The following is a 17,803-nucleotide window of genomic DNA, read 5'->3' as shown; positions in this document are numbered from 1 at the left end:
AACACATCATAAAAATATCAATTTCACACTCAACTAATGTTTGGCGGGAAAATAGAAAATAATACTTCTAACTTCTCACAAACAGGCCCGGGCCACAGCAGGGCCGCATTGACTTAGGGGCTGATGGAGCTGCAGCTCCAGGCCCCTATCCTACCTACGGCCGCATTAACGCAGGGCATAAGGGGCACCTGCCCCTTAAGCCCGCCGCAACTGCGACCGGGTCCGCCACTCTAAGGGGCCGGGAAGTCCCCACCAAGGCCGGCCTTACGGGTCTGCGGCCGCACAGGGTTTAAATTAAAACATCGGGGTTTTTTTTAACTTTATTTAACATCCTCCATGTTAAATAAAGTTTTTTTTAACTTTATTTAACATGGAGGATGTTAAATACAGTTGAGAAAAAACCCCGATGTTTTAATTTAAACCCTGTGCGGCCGCAAACCCCTAAGGCCGGCCCTGGTGGGGGCTTCCCGGCCCCTTAGAGCAGGACCGGCCTTTGGGGTGTGCGACCGCACAGGGCGTCACACTCTAGGGGGCGGTCCGCACCGGGTGCCGCTCATCAGCGGGTGCCAACTTGCGGCACCCGGCACCCCTCCAGAGACGGACAGTAATGTCCGCCGTGGAGGAGCAGGCTCGCAAGGGAGCGGTATCGGAGGTCTTTAACAGACCTCCGGTTCCCTTGAGTGATTTTAAGCCGGGTTCAACCCGGCTTAAAATCACTCAAGGGAGCCGGAGGTCTGCTAAAGACCTCCGATACCGCTCCCTTGTGATCCGCGCGGCAACAGCTGCTGTGCGCCGGGGTTTGTTGTTAGATCCCGGCGCACAACACTGAAGCCGCGCCCACCGCTGTCCGTGCCCTCTGAACCGGAAGAAGACAGAGAAGACAGAAGAACTGAAGAAGAGGAGCGATGTGTGGATTGGTATATATGTGTGGATTGGTATATATGTGTGGATTGGTATATACGTGTGGATTGGTATATACGTGTGGATTGGTATATACGTGTGGATTGGTATATATACGTGTGGATTGGTATATATACGTGTGGATTGGTATATACGTGTGGATTGGTATATAGGTGTGGATTGGTATAGGTGTGGATTGGTATATATGTGTGGATTGGTATATATGTGTGGATTGGTAAGTGTGTGAGAGTGATGGGTGTTATGCTGTACCATTTCCAATGTCTTTTTCATGATCTAATTATGCTCTAAAAGTACATCATAACTCCCATCACTCTATACTGTTCCATACAGTGGCAGAGCTGGGAGGCAGAGGCCTTGCACCCTCACCGCAGGACTCCTGAAAGGTAAGTGAACTTCAAAGAGGGAGAGGGTAGATAGTTAGGAGGGGGTAGATAGGGAGAAGGGCGTGAGACGGGGGAAAGGGGGTAGATAGGGGGAAAGGGGGTAGATAGGGGGAAAGGGAGTGAGAAGGGGTAGATGGGGCAGAAGGGAGTTAGAAGGGGTAGATAGGGCAATCATACTCCTATCATGCCAAGTCTGCGAGTACATCCTGGAATCTGGGTATGCCTGGGCATGATAGGAATGTGATTGCTGTTAACAATCATATATATATATATATATATATATAATATTGTTTTTTAATTGTTTTGTCCTATTTTGGTGTGTTACTTACTTTAAATAAAAGGTTTTTTTTTATGGTGTGGGGAGGTCATATTCGGTTTCGGACAGGTAAATGCTGCATTTTCGGTTTCAGTCCAGAATTCGTTTCGGTGCATCCCTACTACTAAGCCAGACAATGAAGTGGTAGGCCTACACCACAACGTTTGGCGTAGTATATAGTGATTGGGGTTATGCTGCACTATTGTCAATGTCTGGCTCAATGTATAGTGATAGGGATTACGCTGTACCACTGTCAATGTGTGCCTCAGTATATAGTGATAGGTGTTATGCTGTACCACCGTCATTGTCTGCCTCAGTATATAGTGGTAGGTGTTATGCTGTACCACCGTCAATTTCTGCCTCAGTATATAGTGATAAGTATTATGCTGTACCACCGTCAATGTCTGCCTCAGTATATAATAACAGTGAGAAGAGGCAGAGGTGGTAGATAGTGATACAGGGGGATAGATAGTGAGAAAGGGGAGTTTTGTTACAAGTTTTTATTCCTTTCTTTTTTTGGGATGGGGGGGCACCAGAGGAGTAGTCCGCACAGGGCGCCAGAACACCTAAGGCCGGCTCTGCCTTAGAGTGGCGGACCCGGTTGCAGTTGCGGCGGGCTTAAGGGGCTCTGCCTTAATGCGGCCATATAGGCCCAGTCAGTCCGGTCCTGACTGGGCCTATTTTAAGGTAGGAGCCTGGAGCTGCAGCTCCATCAGCCCCTAAGTCAATCCTGCCCTGCCACAGGCGCGGTCGCAGTTGCTGCTTGCTCTGGCAACAAGGTAAATAGGGTGAGGGAAGGGGCTGCAGTGAGAAGGGGCAGAGGGGGGTTAGGTAGTGAGAAAGGGGGAGAGGGGATAGATAGAGGCGGTACATATTGAGAAGTGGGGAAGGGGGTTACATAGTGAAAAGGGGGAACATAGTGAGAAGGGGCAGATAAGATGATGAGAGGGGGTAGTGTGAATGCGTATGAGAATGAATGAATAAATGTGTGGATGAATTGTGTGAATGCGTATGACAATTAATGAATTCATGTGTGGATGAATTGCTTGAATGATTTGTGAGACTGCATTAATGAATGTGTTAATGATTTGTGTGAATGATTAAATGCAAAGATGGTACATGAAGGGTGGGCTTTAACAATAAATAAATAAATATGGGCTGCTCAGGCTTAAATGCCCGGGCCTATTTTTTGTCCCAGTCCGGGCCTGCTCACAAACATTGCACACATACCCCTTTTTGGGGGGTTAGTGGCTTAATTAGCTTAGGTATTTACCAAGCTATCCGCACTAAACAGACTTAACCTTTTAAGAAACAGATGGTGAGCACAGTCTAAAATATATAACTACATAGACTTATACACTACAAAAGTAATATATAAAACTGTGAATAAAATGTATGATGCAAATATTAAAATTAAATATAACAAATAGGCAGAAACTACATTTTGACAGAGACTTAAAGATTAGGACTAGCAATGCAAGTTACAGCTTTCCTGTGTATATGAGAAAAGTGACAGAAAGATATATATATAGATATATAACGATTATGTTATTATGTTAGAATACTTTTAAACTCTATAGCTCGTCCACGTTGCACCACTTAAAATGTTCCGCATCACGATTACAAACGCACGCGGAGCCCATAAGGCCGAACTGTCTGAGCAATAAATACGACAAGGCATTCTGGGAAATGTAGTTCTGTGTGCCGGTTGAATCACATTGGCTGCTTCGGATAGACTACATGATCCATAATGCCTCCCGCCCTCCCCTCAGTAATTTTCTCCCGCGAAGAGCAGTAAAGATGTCTCACGGAAGGTGAGGGAGGTAGAGGGACGCAAGAACTTATTAAACCTGCTGTGTATAGCTGGAGGAATAGAAGTCAGCAGAGTCACCCCCATTAGTAACGGATAGTGGGCTGAGAGGGTAATGAAATGTCATAATTAAAAAAGTTGCCAAATTGGGCTAATAGCAGCTGTCATGAAAAACGTTATTGTATTGGAGACAGGGTTAGCTGAGTGAGCTTCTGGATTACAGGAAGGATGTATTAAGAATATTATCAGAATACTGCAGAACATGGGCAGCCAATAGTTCTCTCTGATTAACTCCCATTACCCACAGCCAGTTCTTAGAATACTGCCATAGATATAGTGCCATGTAGTCATGGGAGTGGGGACTGTACAGCAGCTGCAGAGTTACTTGTTGCTGTCTCTGAAGTAAAATATGTAGGCGTCAAATGTAGACTCTGTGACCTTCATGCTGAAATGTAAAGACTTTGTGTCAGTCCCTGAGAGTTCCTAATCACAATATTGAGATGTTATTACCTTCAGGCAAAGAGCCTCTTGACGGCTTTCATCCATTTTCAGTAACATCTACCATAATAAGGTGTTACTTCCAAGGAACCCACCAGTAATGGAATATGTCATCACCTATGTACAGTTCTGCAGGCGCTATCTGCTAAACGGACCTCAAAATGTGCCGCTCCTGTATATACATTAAGAAGTTGTGTAGACGTGTTTCGACTTGGCTGAGGTTAACTTACATTTAACGAGTACCAGGATAAGAATGGAAAACGACCTGACTGGAAGTATGAGTGGTGAGGAAGACTGCATTGTGAGTGGCGTGAAACATCAATGCTTATACCATTTGAACAGGATTCCCTTACAACAAATTACTGCAATTTTTGGATATGAAAAAACTGCAATACTGCACTTTTAGTGCAGTATTACTGCAGTTTTACTGCATTTGTACTTCACTGTACTGCAGTTTTACTGCACTTTTTTTTTATATTGCAAACCTACAGTTGTACTTCAATGTACTGCAGCTTTATTGCATTTGTACATCCGTACAAAAATAACCGCAGTAAAACTAGTACAGTGAAGTACACATGCAGTAAAAGTGCAGTATTGCAGTTTTTTCATGTCCAAAAAACTGCAGTATTCAGAAAAACTGCAGTAATTTTTTCGTAAGGGTTGTATAGGTTTCTGGGGCTTGAGTGACACAGCAAAGTGCCGCCTAACTACCCCCGGAATAGATTGTGTGTCATGTAATCAACTTGTATGTTTCGACATGAATATTGTGCGAATTGTAAAATGTTGTATTCCGACCAAGTTCCTCTGTACCTTAATGCTTTTTGTAGGCGCCGAACGTAGCAAACACAGTTATGTTATCACAAGCAAAAGAAAATTACATGGACCTTGATTCATGAAGGGTTTGACCAAAATCACTCCAAAGTATCTGTTATTTATAGAGCCTATTTCTCAAGCGGTGATTTTTCTCCAGAGATAAGGTTGAAGAGATTAGTGAAGAGCTTTTCTCATCACTTGATGTCTTTCCTGAGTCTTGTTGGAGTGATTCCCCTCCTTGATAAACTTAAAGTAGCTTTTTTTCTGATGGAATTGCTTGTAAACCTCTCTAGAATCACCAAGAGAATTTATATGATTTCAGTCTGATGTTGTGTTTTCTAATGATAGATGAACGCTTTAGAAAAGGAATTTATCCTTGAGAAGAAGACGAAGAAGAGATGCAGCAGAAAATTGTCCTTGAGAAGTAAGTATATACGACTGTTACTGTTAAATGTGTTATATCACCTCTGTAGAACCAGTAAGTATAAAACAGCAGTTTGATTAACTAAAGGTAATAAATGGAAGAGTATCAATTAATGTAAATTCGGGCTGTGAATCATAGTAGAAAGGGCTCATAACTTAGATTCTTTACCTATTTTTAAAGGGATATTTTGCCCCAGTAAAATAGGTTTACAAAATGTGTAACTACAACTCAGTTACTTGCAACAGCACAACCCTGAGATGGTTTAGATACATAGATGTGAAAATTCCTAGTCATAAAGTTTCTTTGATTTTAAAAACATTTTCCGATGTCGTCTATGTAAGCGTGAATTGTATAATGTTTTCTGAAGTTATAAAAGGCTATGTGGGGCATGAAGCATTAGGATATAGCAGGTAAGTAAAAGATGTTGGTAAGAGTCCGTTCGTTCGGAAACACGGTCTGGTTAGACACCCATACCATTTTCATGAATGAATCTTTTAAAAGATAGTATAGCACTAATGAGTTATATTTAAGATAACATTGCTGTCATTTTTCCATGTCCTGTTTCTAGGACTGTTTTTTCTGTAAGGTTTAATTAAGACTCAGCTACTGCGGTCTAAAAGGGTCCCTGCAAATGTATAACCTGATCCCAAATATAGAATGTTAAATACATCTTTGACTGTGCTGCAGTCTCCTCCATTTATTAAATGCCACAGTGATCTGTAAGCAAGGATAACTCCGATATACTACATTTCCCTTGGTTTTTTTAAGCCAATCACCCTTTAGCTATATTTCCTGTCAGTCATCTTCAAAAGTCAATTCTTTCTCTACTGGCCGTGACAGGCCCTGCCTCAGGGCTCTACCAGCAGAAGCTGTTTCCAGGGTCCATTTAACATTAAAGATGACCTGCATTTAAACATACAGCTACTTCCTATTATTAACAGAGCTAAGCAAAAATCCATTTTGTGGTGGAATGAGTCTGAATGTTCTTACCTTGAACACCTCTACTTCTTCAAGGATGAGTTCTTCTGTTTCTAAGTCATCTTTGGGAAGAACAATTACTTTCTGCACAGTTCCTTGATCTAAAAGGTTATCAGAAGGCAGAGAAATGTGAGTTGAGCAAAAAACACAGTGTATAGCCACATAGCGCGATGGCAACTCCAATATCTATGCTTAGGATATAATATTTGCTGGTATATATATATATATATATATATATATATATATATGCACGTACACATGTACATCAGTGTGGCTCTTATTGTAATTTACCTCATTTGCTACCGAATGGGATGGTTTGTACTATTTACAGCAACAAAAATGACTAGTTTACATTTAAGAAGCTGCAGTTGGTTAGAATAAAGCTCTGCATCGTGTTTTCAAAGCCTCATGCTCTGTTTTTTAAGGAATGGGCTTGGTAAAGTATAATAGGTCCAAGGATCCTGAATTTTCTAGAAATGAGCGAATAGTACCTGTTCCCAAGAAGAGCACCTCATATCGACCATCAGAGGCATCAACCTGGTCCACGGCAATCGTGGTGAATCGGTAGTTGACATTGGTGCGCACCAGCAGTGGTTGACGGTGTACTGGATACACAGGGTTGTACATAACTGGGTGTGTTCGCATGAAGTTTATCACTTCATCTGGGTAATCTTTGGTTGACTTCATGGAAGGAGTAAAGGTGCCACCAGGACACTGAGAGATTATAAAAATAATATTAGTAATATGTAATTAGAAAGGAAATATTTGTTCCATGTGCAATGCTTAGGGTGAAAGGATATGTGAGTATTTAAAGTTGAGATACATGCCCACTATATACCATGTGTTTTAGTTTAAAATGGGTTCTTTGTCATTCCTCCAGACTATTGTAATTACTTGGGCATTACATTTTGTTAGTTGTAAAATGTAAATGTTATGATGTAGAAGAGGAAGATACTGAGGCTTAAAAGAGTAGAAGGGTTCTCACCGTGCCAGGACGGGGATACGGAATCTTCCCTGTATATGGCATCCATTGGTAATTGGGCCCCTCCTTATGGGCAAATGGTCCATTAAATACCATCCGGATGTCAGCCATGGAGTATACGCACACTGCTGATCCCTTGAACACAGATCTAGACAGAAGAGAGAGAACAGATTGCAACGATTTGAAGGAAGCAATATGCTGGAAACTCAGATGAATACTTGATAGAAAATGATATGCTACTCACCCAGAGGAAGAAAAGACGGCATAGATTACCGGGTTTTTATTGTCTTGTGTCTGCTGGATGAAGACATCCTCTGTGGGACAGACAAGCAATGATTAGGATACATTGACCATGAAAGAAATAACGCTGACTCCACTTCCACTGCCCTCTTTCTCTGTCCATTAACTTACGTAATTCATCAAAGTGAGTTTCAATTCCATCTTCTCCAGGTACAGAGCATATGAGCCGAGCTTTCAGGAATGTGCTCCATTTATTAACCAGGCAGCAATGACCCCCATCATCATTCTACAGACAGAAGTAAATGTATTTCATGAAATGAGTGGAAGAAGTATGTGAAGGACTGCAACTGGCTGGAGCAGTAAAGCGCTTAGAGAATAAGCCCCAGTATGCAGGTTTGAGGCGTTATCTGTTAAGATTTTAGGCTGTGGTGAAGCCATATCGGTGTGTGGCATATGGCTAGTGCATTGGTATGGAAGAGAAATGTGAATTATTTATTAGACATCATGAGGTGCCAACTCTGGAGAGTTTATCTGGCAAGCAGTTGTGATTTGGCACTTAATGCAGTGAGATGGCATTCCTGAAGTGTCATTGATTTAGCTATGACTTAGATGATTTAGGTCAGGCCTTCTTACAGGACAAGCTCAAAATAGCTAGCACTTCATAATTTATGCATGTCTCTCAGACTTTTGCTATTAAACTCCAAACTCACCGGTTTTGAGTATACACCCTTAAGCCTTTCCTCTCAGAATCTCAGAACGTCAAGAGAGGGTGTTTAAGCTCTTGTTTTTCTAAAGGACAATGTATTTTTTGTGGGGGGCACTATTAATGGTGTTTCCTGGTATTGAGGAGCCGTTTACGTATCACGAAAGAAGAGCTACAACAAGAGATTCTGTGTAGGAATACCGAGGATTAATCAGTATGTTACTTACCAAGCAAACACGCCCAATTCGAGAATATATAGTGGGACTATGTGGTGCATCTGTAGATTTCTCACGGAAGAAGAAATATAATTTGTCGTCATTACGTTCTGCACTATCTGGGATCAGCTGCGCATGGACAAATGTTGGGTCTGCAGACAAAGGGTATGTTTAGTGTTAGCACACAAGTTGGTGACCTATCAAAAAACTGTAAACTCTAATTTGTATCAGAATGACGAGACAGGAAGTGTTTTATGTCCATGCCATACCCACCATTGAGCCAGCGGGAGTTGTACTGGTCCGTTCTCATAGCTGCTTGCTTGCCCATTGCTCGGAAAATGGCAGCATCTGTCCCCATGAAATCTATATACACTCCAGAGTACAGCTCCTCATCTGTGGGGTATAAGATAATGAGAACGGGTGGAAAACTGCAAGGTGGCACAAAACACATTCTTGATATAGTGGAGTAAGAACAGAATATATACCCTGAAACCAGATAAGCTTGGCAAATAGCACCTCCACTGACACCATGAGTGAAGGGTTATGAACAGACTTCCACTAGCACAAAAAAAAACTTCATGTATTTTGTAAGGCAACATATGTGAAGGGAATGGACAGTATGGAAACAGCCGGAAGGTTGGAATACCATGACATAATGCGGGTTAGTACAGGAATAGTTGAGGCTCTCTATAGCCCAAGGGACTATGGATAGGTACTGGAAATCATTAGCTGAAATTATTGGTGTTGTGCTCTTGCATGCTTTGGCCAGCTCTGAGTAATGCTCATCACAGCGTTATGCCATAGTATGCAATGTGAGTGACGCTTATCTTGTTGGCTCTTAGCCCGGCAGCTGCTCCTGATTAATTAGAGAGTCTCGACCTCGGATTGTAAGGAAAGCTCCTCAGGTGGGGGCAGGATTGGGGGGGTCACATGAGGGTCTATCAAGGGGGGCAGCAGATTAGCAGATCTGGCAGTCTTTCCTTCTATACCCCTATCCAAGTCTGGCAGCTGCTTCGGGGCAGTGTCTGTTCATTAACCCTTCAGTCCTAAAATACCTCAATAGAGAAGAGGGCAATAATTCTAAAATAACTGAATGCCACGGTGCACAAATACATTTCTGCATTTAGGGACACTATCCCCTTTAATAAGCACAGGTCCACGTTTCTGAAAGCAGTGTAAAGTATCTACCGCATACGGAATACATGAAAACATAAATATTGAATATTGCAGGATTACCACTCAGTGCAGGAGCAGAGTAATGAAGTAATTTACTGAACCCTTAAGCTGCTAAAACATACATGGAGTAGGCAATCAATTGGTTATGTAAGGTGATCATCACTTACTGATGAGAGCAGACACACTGTCCAGTTTAGGATCATAAGCACATTTTCCCTTTCCAGACTCCACGCGATCTGGCTCCAGGTAAAATACATAGTCCTGAGGGTTGCAGAAGAGAGACAAAGACATAAGTAACAAAAAACAAGAAGACCTACCGGGTCCATAGTGGATGTATAACCACACAGAACTGGCAAATCCCCATCTTTCCAAGAATTCTGAGATGTATGCCATGAACTGTACATCATATCTCTGAAACAATTACAAAAACACAGTGGTGTTCCATAAATTCTGAAGAATTAAGAAAGTAGTTGTCTAGTAGTTGGTCGTAGAGGGTTAACTGTATTGGGACCAGTAGTCGTAAACCAGGACAAAAAAAAGCCACTTGAAGACAGTTGCACTGAAGATTGCCTGCTGATGTACATCAAATAAAAAATATTCTATTCTGCAACCAGTAGCTCATTTGGCACACATATATAAGATTAGCCCCTGCTCTGCAGAGCTTACAATCTAAAGAAGAGGCTCATGCATGGTTGCACCAAGGTGACTGCACTCTCACTCATACTCTTGGATAAAGCAAATGTTGGTTTGAGACCAACCAATATGTCTTGCGTGAAAAGGGGCATGTTGGTAATGGTTGCGACAGGGTTTAGACATCTTATAATGCTTTTAATCCAGTGCAACAGAGGACTGGAAGCTGAAACAGTAAACATCTTGTAGGATGCAGCTATTTAAGCAATGAGCCATGACAGATTATTATGGGTGAGGATGATTCAACTGTAGGGATTGACAAACCCTATTACTGTTGAGAGACCACGTGCCCCACGATTGGTGTTTCAGCACTGGTGGTTTTTGGTAGGAAGGCCCTGTAGTATCGTTGTGCTTGTTGAAAAGGGTTGTGTATATTATGTGAGATTAGATATCAGTTATCTCTGTCTTAATTAATTGTAAGGCATGGGGTTTACAAGTTGGATACCAGTGCTACTGCAATCCAACCAGATCGATTACTGTGTCTATACAAAACATTATACTCAAAAACTGATTACTTCTTGGAAGTATAGGAGTTCACAACATTTTTTAGGCAGTGGCAGTTACATAGACTGCCCTTGGGGTATTCTGGCATGTATACGTGGATCATTTTGAAAATGGAAGTTCAGAGCCAGGTGATTTGTGAATTGCCTTAGAATTAACTTCTTCCTGTGAAATCAGCTGAAAGTCGGCTTCCCCTGAAAAGTTGACTGGAAATCAGTTCATTGTCCAGGGTTCACAGTAGATTACAGACTTGCCGACCCAAAATATGGTGTAAAGTGGAGTAAAGTTGAGTGGCAGATGGCAATGTGTATTAATGGTGACCATTTATAATTGGTTTATGCAACTTGTTGCCATCTAGTAGTTGTGGCCAAGTCCTGACTGATGGTATTGCATGTAAGGTTGGCAAGTCGCCTAAATCTGTAGGTGATTATTTAGAACGGCATTGTATGATAATGATGAGTTTGCGTCTCCATATGTAGTTGTTGTAATGCTTTGAGACACCCATAGACCTATGTTTTATATGATTCAACTTCTGAGGGTTAGGGGAGAGTTTAATGCTGTCATTCCCCAGTTGTTAGGATGGGGAAAGGGGGCTCCATAGCCCCTGGGAGTGGCCCCACCTTGTGCTCTGCTGGTGCTGGGCTGAGCAGGGAATCAGCAGCTCTGCTCCCTCGTCCTCCGGGGGGTGCTGTGTGATTCAGCTCTGAGGCCTGGGAAGAGGAGCATGGCAATAAAAGTTAGACCTAAAAGTAGGTCGATGAGGAGGCGAGGAGTGGGACACTGCCAGAAAAATAGGTGTGACACATGACACAAATGATGGACACACAGGGACACAGATGGAGTTTTTTTGTTGTGCCTAATCCTGGGTGTTAGTTTGGATGCAGTTCTTTGTAACTTAATTATAACGCGCATAGACATGTAACGTACACGTTATACAGAAACATGCACACAGAGAAGAGTGTTCTACTGGTAACAGGACACAGGACATTCATGCAGCACAAGTTTCAACAGGTGATAGTTACACACGAATGAGCAATTGAGTAATGTTGGTGTAGACAGAATGAATGTAACATGCCAACAAATGTGTGCAAAGCAAGTGACCAGATTCCGAATGATAATTAAGCTGAACCTTTGGCTCTATATTATTTTCTTAACTACTCACCTATTTTACACTGGTTTCCAAAAACTTTGTGATACATTCCTCACATTGCTCCCTCTCATTAACATAGATAGAGTTACCCTAAACCTGCCTCATTAAGGCCGCAGCACCTGTTCATAAGCCCACAACAATACCTTGTTCTACAAACCCAACGCTGTTTTATGCTTTATATTTCCAGAAGCTCATAAAGAACTCGTGTTCACCTCCCACAGGCTCATCACATTATATGTGCATTAATTCTGTATTTGAACCTTCTCGCTGTTGTATCAATACATTATACAGGGCCAGCTCAGCTTCTTTTGCAGGTATGAGGAAAGTTTTAAGAAATCTCTTACATTTCCTATGCATTATACCTGAGCAGCTTAGATCTTGCAAAAGAAGCTCACTAGCGTTTGCCCTTGATAATGTATAATGATATCGGGGAGATGGAATTTCCAGCTCCTCGTTTAGTGCCTAGACAGCAGCCTTATACTGCTCCCTTAAAGCGTGTAATATTAAGTATGACTCTTTCTGACATCACACAAGGTCATTTTTATGTAAGTTAAAAGTAGTAGTAAAACAGGCTTTCAGTAGAAGTGCTTTCTAAACTTTGAGCCACCAACAGAAATAGATATGACTATATATATTTGTGAATATTTAAAAAAATGTTTTTTATGGCAATCAACCTAATCAAAACCTTTCCTTTTCAATAGTATAATGTTGAAAAGAAATGATTTTGTCAATGGCATCTAATCCTGTTTCATTGCTTCCAGCTTCTAGGGCTGGATTATTTCTCCCTGCCTCCCTCTCCATATGCTCTTACAGGGCTTCACCAGCACTACATAAATGCTAAAGCAGCAATCAAAGACTTACAGACAATCATCCCCTTCACCGTCATTTTTAAAATGCTAACCTTTTGAGTGTTACAAAATAATCTCATTATATTGGCCGCTGCAAGAGAAATCTGCAAAGCTTTGCTCAATTAAACCAATTCCAAACCAAGCCAAGTATCAAAACTGTTCTCTGCATCGTGAAGCAAAGAGATGCTTCTGTCTAGATTATTCTGTGAATACTTTCCAATGGCGGATATTGTGGACACCCTTTGGTATTAGGTATTTTTACTTTGGTTGGGTAGTAAAAACTGTTGTGTTGTGATACCTGTGCTTTGCGCCCGCGGTTGATATAGGTGCACACTGGGTTATATGCTCCAGTGCCGCAAACGTATAGATGAGTCCTATTCCATGGCTGGATCAGACGAATAAAGTTGCCACATTCCCCCTATATAAGTTAGCAAAGGGTTAAGAAAGAAGGTAGGAAGAAATTGGATTGAAGGGAAATATAACAGATTTTGGTCAGTGAGAGTAAGAAAAGAAGAATGCAAGATGAAAACGAAAAAAAAAAGAAAAAACAGACGTTATTTCTCCTGTTTCAGTGATCTTTTTGTGGTTTGTTATTTAAAATGTAAGGACTGAATATATGAGCTGTCCTGTATAGTGCCCCGTGTTGGCTACACACCAGATATATTGGTTGCTGTTTGTAGGCATTATGTTGACACCATTAGTGTGTGTGGTGATTCTGTAAATGTTTGCATGAGTATAAATGGGTCTGTAACCACCCAGTGTAGAGATGGGTATTCATGTTTGCAGCTTGTAGACTCAGAAGGGCTGCTCTTTTGGAATGTGAAATTCTATTCCTTGCCGTTCTGCTGATTTTCACAGCGTTTGTATTTGGAGTGTAGTCTGTTCCGTACTGCGAATGAGTACAAACTCACATTGCTGTCTTTCCCAGATAACACGCACTCTTCTATCCTCTGCGGGGATGCTGGCCAGTGAATCTGCAGATACAGAGAACCCGGCAGGGAATGGTTATACACGGTTTACAAGAGGCACCTTAGACACAGCATATAACAATACATTACTCCAACTGGGCTTCTTCAGGATTAAATAGTCAATTTAAATGTTTCTTGTGGAATGATTCAAAACCGGCAAAGAATTTGATTTTCTCAGTGAATAATGATTTCCAACAGTTTCCGTCAGAAGTAGCTCCACTTTATGAAACCTCGCACAATTCAGTATATATTGTTTTTAAATGAAATCTAGGTTATCGGCATAGGGTTTTTAAGCATTATTGTAGATGTTCCAGATGAAAGCAACATTTTGGTTATTTTCTCTGCATGTGTCTGCCATTAACTCCACTGTGAAGACTCAAATATATTTCTTATATATAACACAACAGACACACACTAGCATACCTACGATGTGGCCCAGATAAGCACACCGTAAGTAGAATTACTGCAAAAAATATTCTGTCAAGTCAGTGAGATTCAAAATAGATATACCAGGGCAGCCTAGCAAACTTAAGACCACCTAAAGAAATCCGAACTATAAATAAATGATAAATCAGAGAAGAGAAAATAAATTGAGGATAGACAACCTAAGTACAGGTTCCCAGTATTCAGTCTCCCAAAGTAAATCAACGTACTGCATGAATGTCAACTACCTATCAATATGGGATGTTACAAATTCCCAGTTAGACTCCAACACTCAATGTGTTAAACCCCAAAGCTTCATCAGGTAAACTATGTTGTTTTATAAGATGTGAGCATTTCTACTTACCGTGAAGCTGCAGTCAATTTTCCTTACTTTCCACAGTATTTTTCCCCCATAGTGCAGGCACACATTGGAACATGTAAAGCCCACCTTTCTTACTCTGTTCCATTCTGTTAATCTCCTTGTCATTACCCCCAACTCCTATCCTTCCTACAGTTACTTGCTTTTCCATTTTGCTCAAACCGCTTTCTATTTCTCACTTAGCTTTTTGTACTATTTGTTCTCAAAACACCATTATTTTGAATAGAAATACAATGATTAGGAATAAAGTAATATCTGTATTAACAAAGCCAACTATGAAAAAGTCTCACAGGTACGGTACTTCTAATTCATGCGCTCCCTCATGCATATCAGGATTATGAAGACTTCAATTTAAAAACATCCCGTAAAGGTTGAAACAGACTTAAAGTAGATTGAAGGAGCAGTATTTGTTAATTGCATGTATATTTCCTGCATTCTTGGGGAGATGTCTGAAAATGATCAAAAGCCTTTATCTAAAAGGAATAATGTAGTTATCTACATTTATGCATCAGTGGAACAACTGGAAGGAGAACAATAGATAACAATGGTACTTACAATGAGTGGCTCGCGGTTGATATCCTGCAGATCAAGTGACAGAATGAAGTCTTTGCTCCCCACATACATTCGATCATGATCCTCGTCTTTTAGCAGAATTCGATAATCTGTTGTATTGAGCAGGAAGCTCAAGAAGTGAGCGGTGCCGGAAGTTTTCAATTCTGCAAAGACAGCAGGGGGTTAAATGTTACTTGATGTAACAGATCATAAAAAGTGTAAAGGGGTTAAGTGTTACCAGATATCACTTTTACCTGAGGATACCATAAAATAATACAGACCTGGGGAGGCAAAGAGGTGATTGTTGAGAAACCAGAAGGTATGAAAAAAGGTTAAGATGATAGAAATGGAAATAAGGTGAAGCAGGTATTTTAGGGAGTATGGTGATTTAGTTTGGTGGGTACAGCAAACTGATATTTTTAATATTTTAACTGAGATATTGGAGCTAATTAGGAGTGCTGGAGATTTTTAGATCTTTGAAGGAAGGCAGGTATGTGGAGAAAGGACAGAGGTTAATCCAGGGGCCGTAGTGCCAAGAGCTGTATACAGGTGCATGAATCGCTCAGGGGTTAATTAAAAGTTTAATGGATGCAAAATGACCTTAGAAAGCAGGACATGTCTAATTAAATTAGCTAAGAAGGCTCATGGGCCATTTAGGAACAAGCAGAAGGGAATCGAGCTTGCCACCTTTAGCCAACGTCTGAAAGAGCTACAAAGTCTGTGGAATCTGACAGCTTATGAAAGAGCCATACGTGTCTGGAGCCCGACATTGCACAACAGAACCAGAATTCTCTGGGATCAGACCCTGAGCATATGTGAGAAAGAAACCTCTAAGACCGGTTAGAGAGTAGAAACCCGTTAGACACTGGAACCTTAAAGACCTCCAAGTGAAAATCTCAAATTGAGCTTGAAAGTTTAGGGCAAGGTGGGGAGTAAGAAGCTACAGAACAAGGGTAAAAGGGTGAATATGCCCAAAGTTGTAGTACAGCATAGAGGACATTATAAGGCATGGAACCTCCAAGATCATAATCACTATATGTGTGTGGAATCAGGAGATACCATACCACCAGCACCCCAGAGTCTTATAGAACCTGCTGTCTTTAAGGCAGATCAGAGTATCAACGAACAGCAATTATTTACATCCATGAGGTTGAAGTGTGTAATGTTTAGAAAATAAAAGTTAGAATATTGAGTAAGTTCTTAGACTTAACAGTTATGGAAACTATTGGACTAAGCAGTGAAGATAATGGCTTCAAATAAGACAAGTTCTAACACTGTAAAGCTTGACACCTCTGGGGCTATGTGCTCAGCCCCCCTGCTTTCCTCTGCTGGGTGTAACCTCAGCTCTCTCAGGGGGCTGCCAGACATCCCAAAACATCTTCATTAGAAGTGTGAAGGGGCAGCGAGCCCACGACAGCTGCGGCAGGATGATGTCATGTAGATGCCGGGGGGCACTGATAGCCCTGATCCTTCCCGAATTATCCCACCCATGTCCTGCAGTGCGTAACATACATGGCCGTTTGGAAAATAAAATATGTAAAAGTTTCTATACATGCTAAACCATGTATACATTTTCAACAGACAGGTGCAGGGATTGCAGTAGATGGTTAAATAAGGTGACACAAACAGAAGCTTAATATTTTTGTAAACAGAAATGTATTGTAAATTAACGGTCTACAAATAATTAGACAATTAAGGGATTAAAAACAATGATAGACAACCTCTCGCATACCAACTTCTATAAACTAAGACTTACATGTGCTCTTACCAACCTGATAGGATCATGGGAATTGTCCTGTCATGTGTTAGAGCTCATTATATGTTCTGGATACAGAGCTCAAGTCTTTGGCAAATTGAACTACTATAATCAATTTAGTGTGTTTTTGCTACACCATCAAAAACAGCTGAACCTGTTTTCTGATTCTCTTTGGAAAAGCAAAACTGGAGAATATCGCTTTCAAAATTTGGCAGCAGCAGAGAAATCTGGATGTAACTCTTGCTTCTAATCCTGGTTCAGTTCTGCAATTGAATTTATACATACTGCTACATGTGAACTTATATAGCAGTTTGTGAGTTTTCACAACTGTGCACTCTGCTATTATTAATACATTTTAATGAAAGAGCTCCAGCAGTCTCTTTAGCACTATTATAATAAGGAGAGAACGCATAATTAACAATAACATTAATTAAGAGTCTAGCAATTTAACAATAATACACAAAATAACATACTTGTAGAGAAGAAGAGGCCATGCTTTTTCGAGCTGACAATCTATTCATTTCATAAGATACTACATATTATGTCTTGTATAAAGCTGTGTCTATTATCAAACGTCTTAATCTGCTTTACAGACTCTGGATGAGAATTATATTTGAATGTAAATTGTAGATTTTTCTTTCCATACATGCAGGGAGGTAAATAAAAAAAATAAACTACTGGCCCAGCTACTCTGCCATTATTCCATTTTAGAATACACCACTTCCATGTGACCTTCCCAGGCATTTTTGAACGGTCTCATATCATTAGTGCCCGGCCATCTCCACTAGAAGGCTATGGAATGGCGGCCAGTGGATACATAGACCTTTGTTCCAGTAGACCTATTTGAAGAGTCTTGTATTACATATCTAAGCATGAAATTCTATAAGTTCAAACCGCATTAAAAACAGACGCAAAATACACAGCAATGAAAGGGAGGGTAAATATTTAAACGATAAGACAAAATATCAGCATATGAACATCAGGTCATTAAACTGTTCCAAAAAAACCCTCGGAGCTCCTACACGCTGACAAATGAACATAGCTATTTTTCAGGACTTAAAGGGTTAAAGGACCAGG

At 41.0% G+C, this 17,803-nt stretch overlaps 1 protein-coding gene across 1 annotated transcript in view; it reads right to left on the bottom strand.

The window, feature by feature from the left end:
• Positions 1–17,803, bottom strand: part of LOC149285382 (semaphorin-3F-like) — a 38,505-nt gene that overhangs the window by 5,825 nt on the left and 14,877 nt on the right. Inside the window, exons 2-12 of the mRNA XM_089495337.1 lie at positions 14,974–15,134; positions 13,560–13,622; positions 12,947–13,066; positions 9,627–9,720; positions 8,557–8,676; positions 8,296–8,435; positions 7,537–7,651; positions 7,370–7,439; positions 7,129–7,273; positions 6,635–6,857; positions 6,156–6,244 (exon numbers count right to left, since the gene is read on the bottom strand). Of these exons, the coding sequence (XP_089351463.1) occupies positions 6,156–6,244; positions 6,635–6,857; positions 7,129–7,273; positions 7,370–7,439; positions 7,537–7,651; positions 8,296–8,435; positions 8,557–8,676; positions 9,627–9,720; positions 12,947–13,066; positions 13,560–13,622; positions 14,974–15,042 (1,248 nt within the window). The 5' untranslated portion in view covers positions 15,043–15,134. The remainder of the gene's footprint in view (positions 1–6,155; positions 6,245–6,634; positions 6,858–7,128; positions 7,274–7,369; positions 7,440–7,536; positions 7,652–8,295; positions 8,436–8,556; positions 8,677–9,626; positions 9,721–12,946; positions 13,067–13,559; positions 13,623–14,973; positions 15,135–17,803) is intronic.

Source organism: Sceloporus occidentalis, unplaced genomic scaffold (assembly GCF_023333645.1).
Source record: "Sceloporus occidentalis isolate IW3139 unplaced genomic scaffold, rSceOcc1.0.p SCAF_79, whole genome shotgun sequence".
Taxonomy (NCBI): Eukaryota; Metazoa; Chordata; class Lepidosauria; order Squamata; family Phrynosomatidae; genus Sceloporus; species Sceloporus occidentalis.
This window is presented reverse-complemented; position numbering and strand designations above follow the sequence as displayed.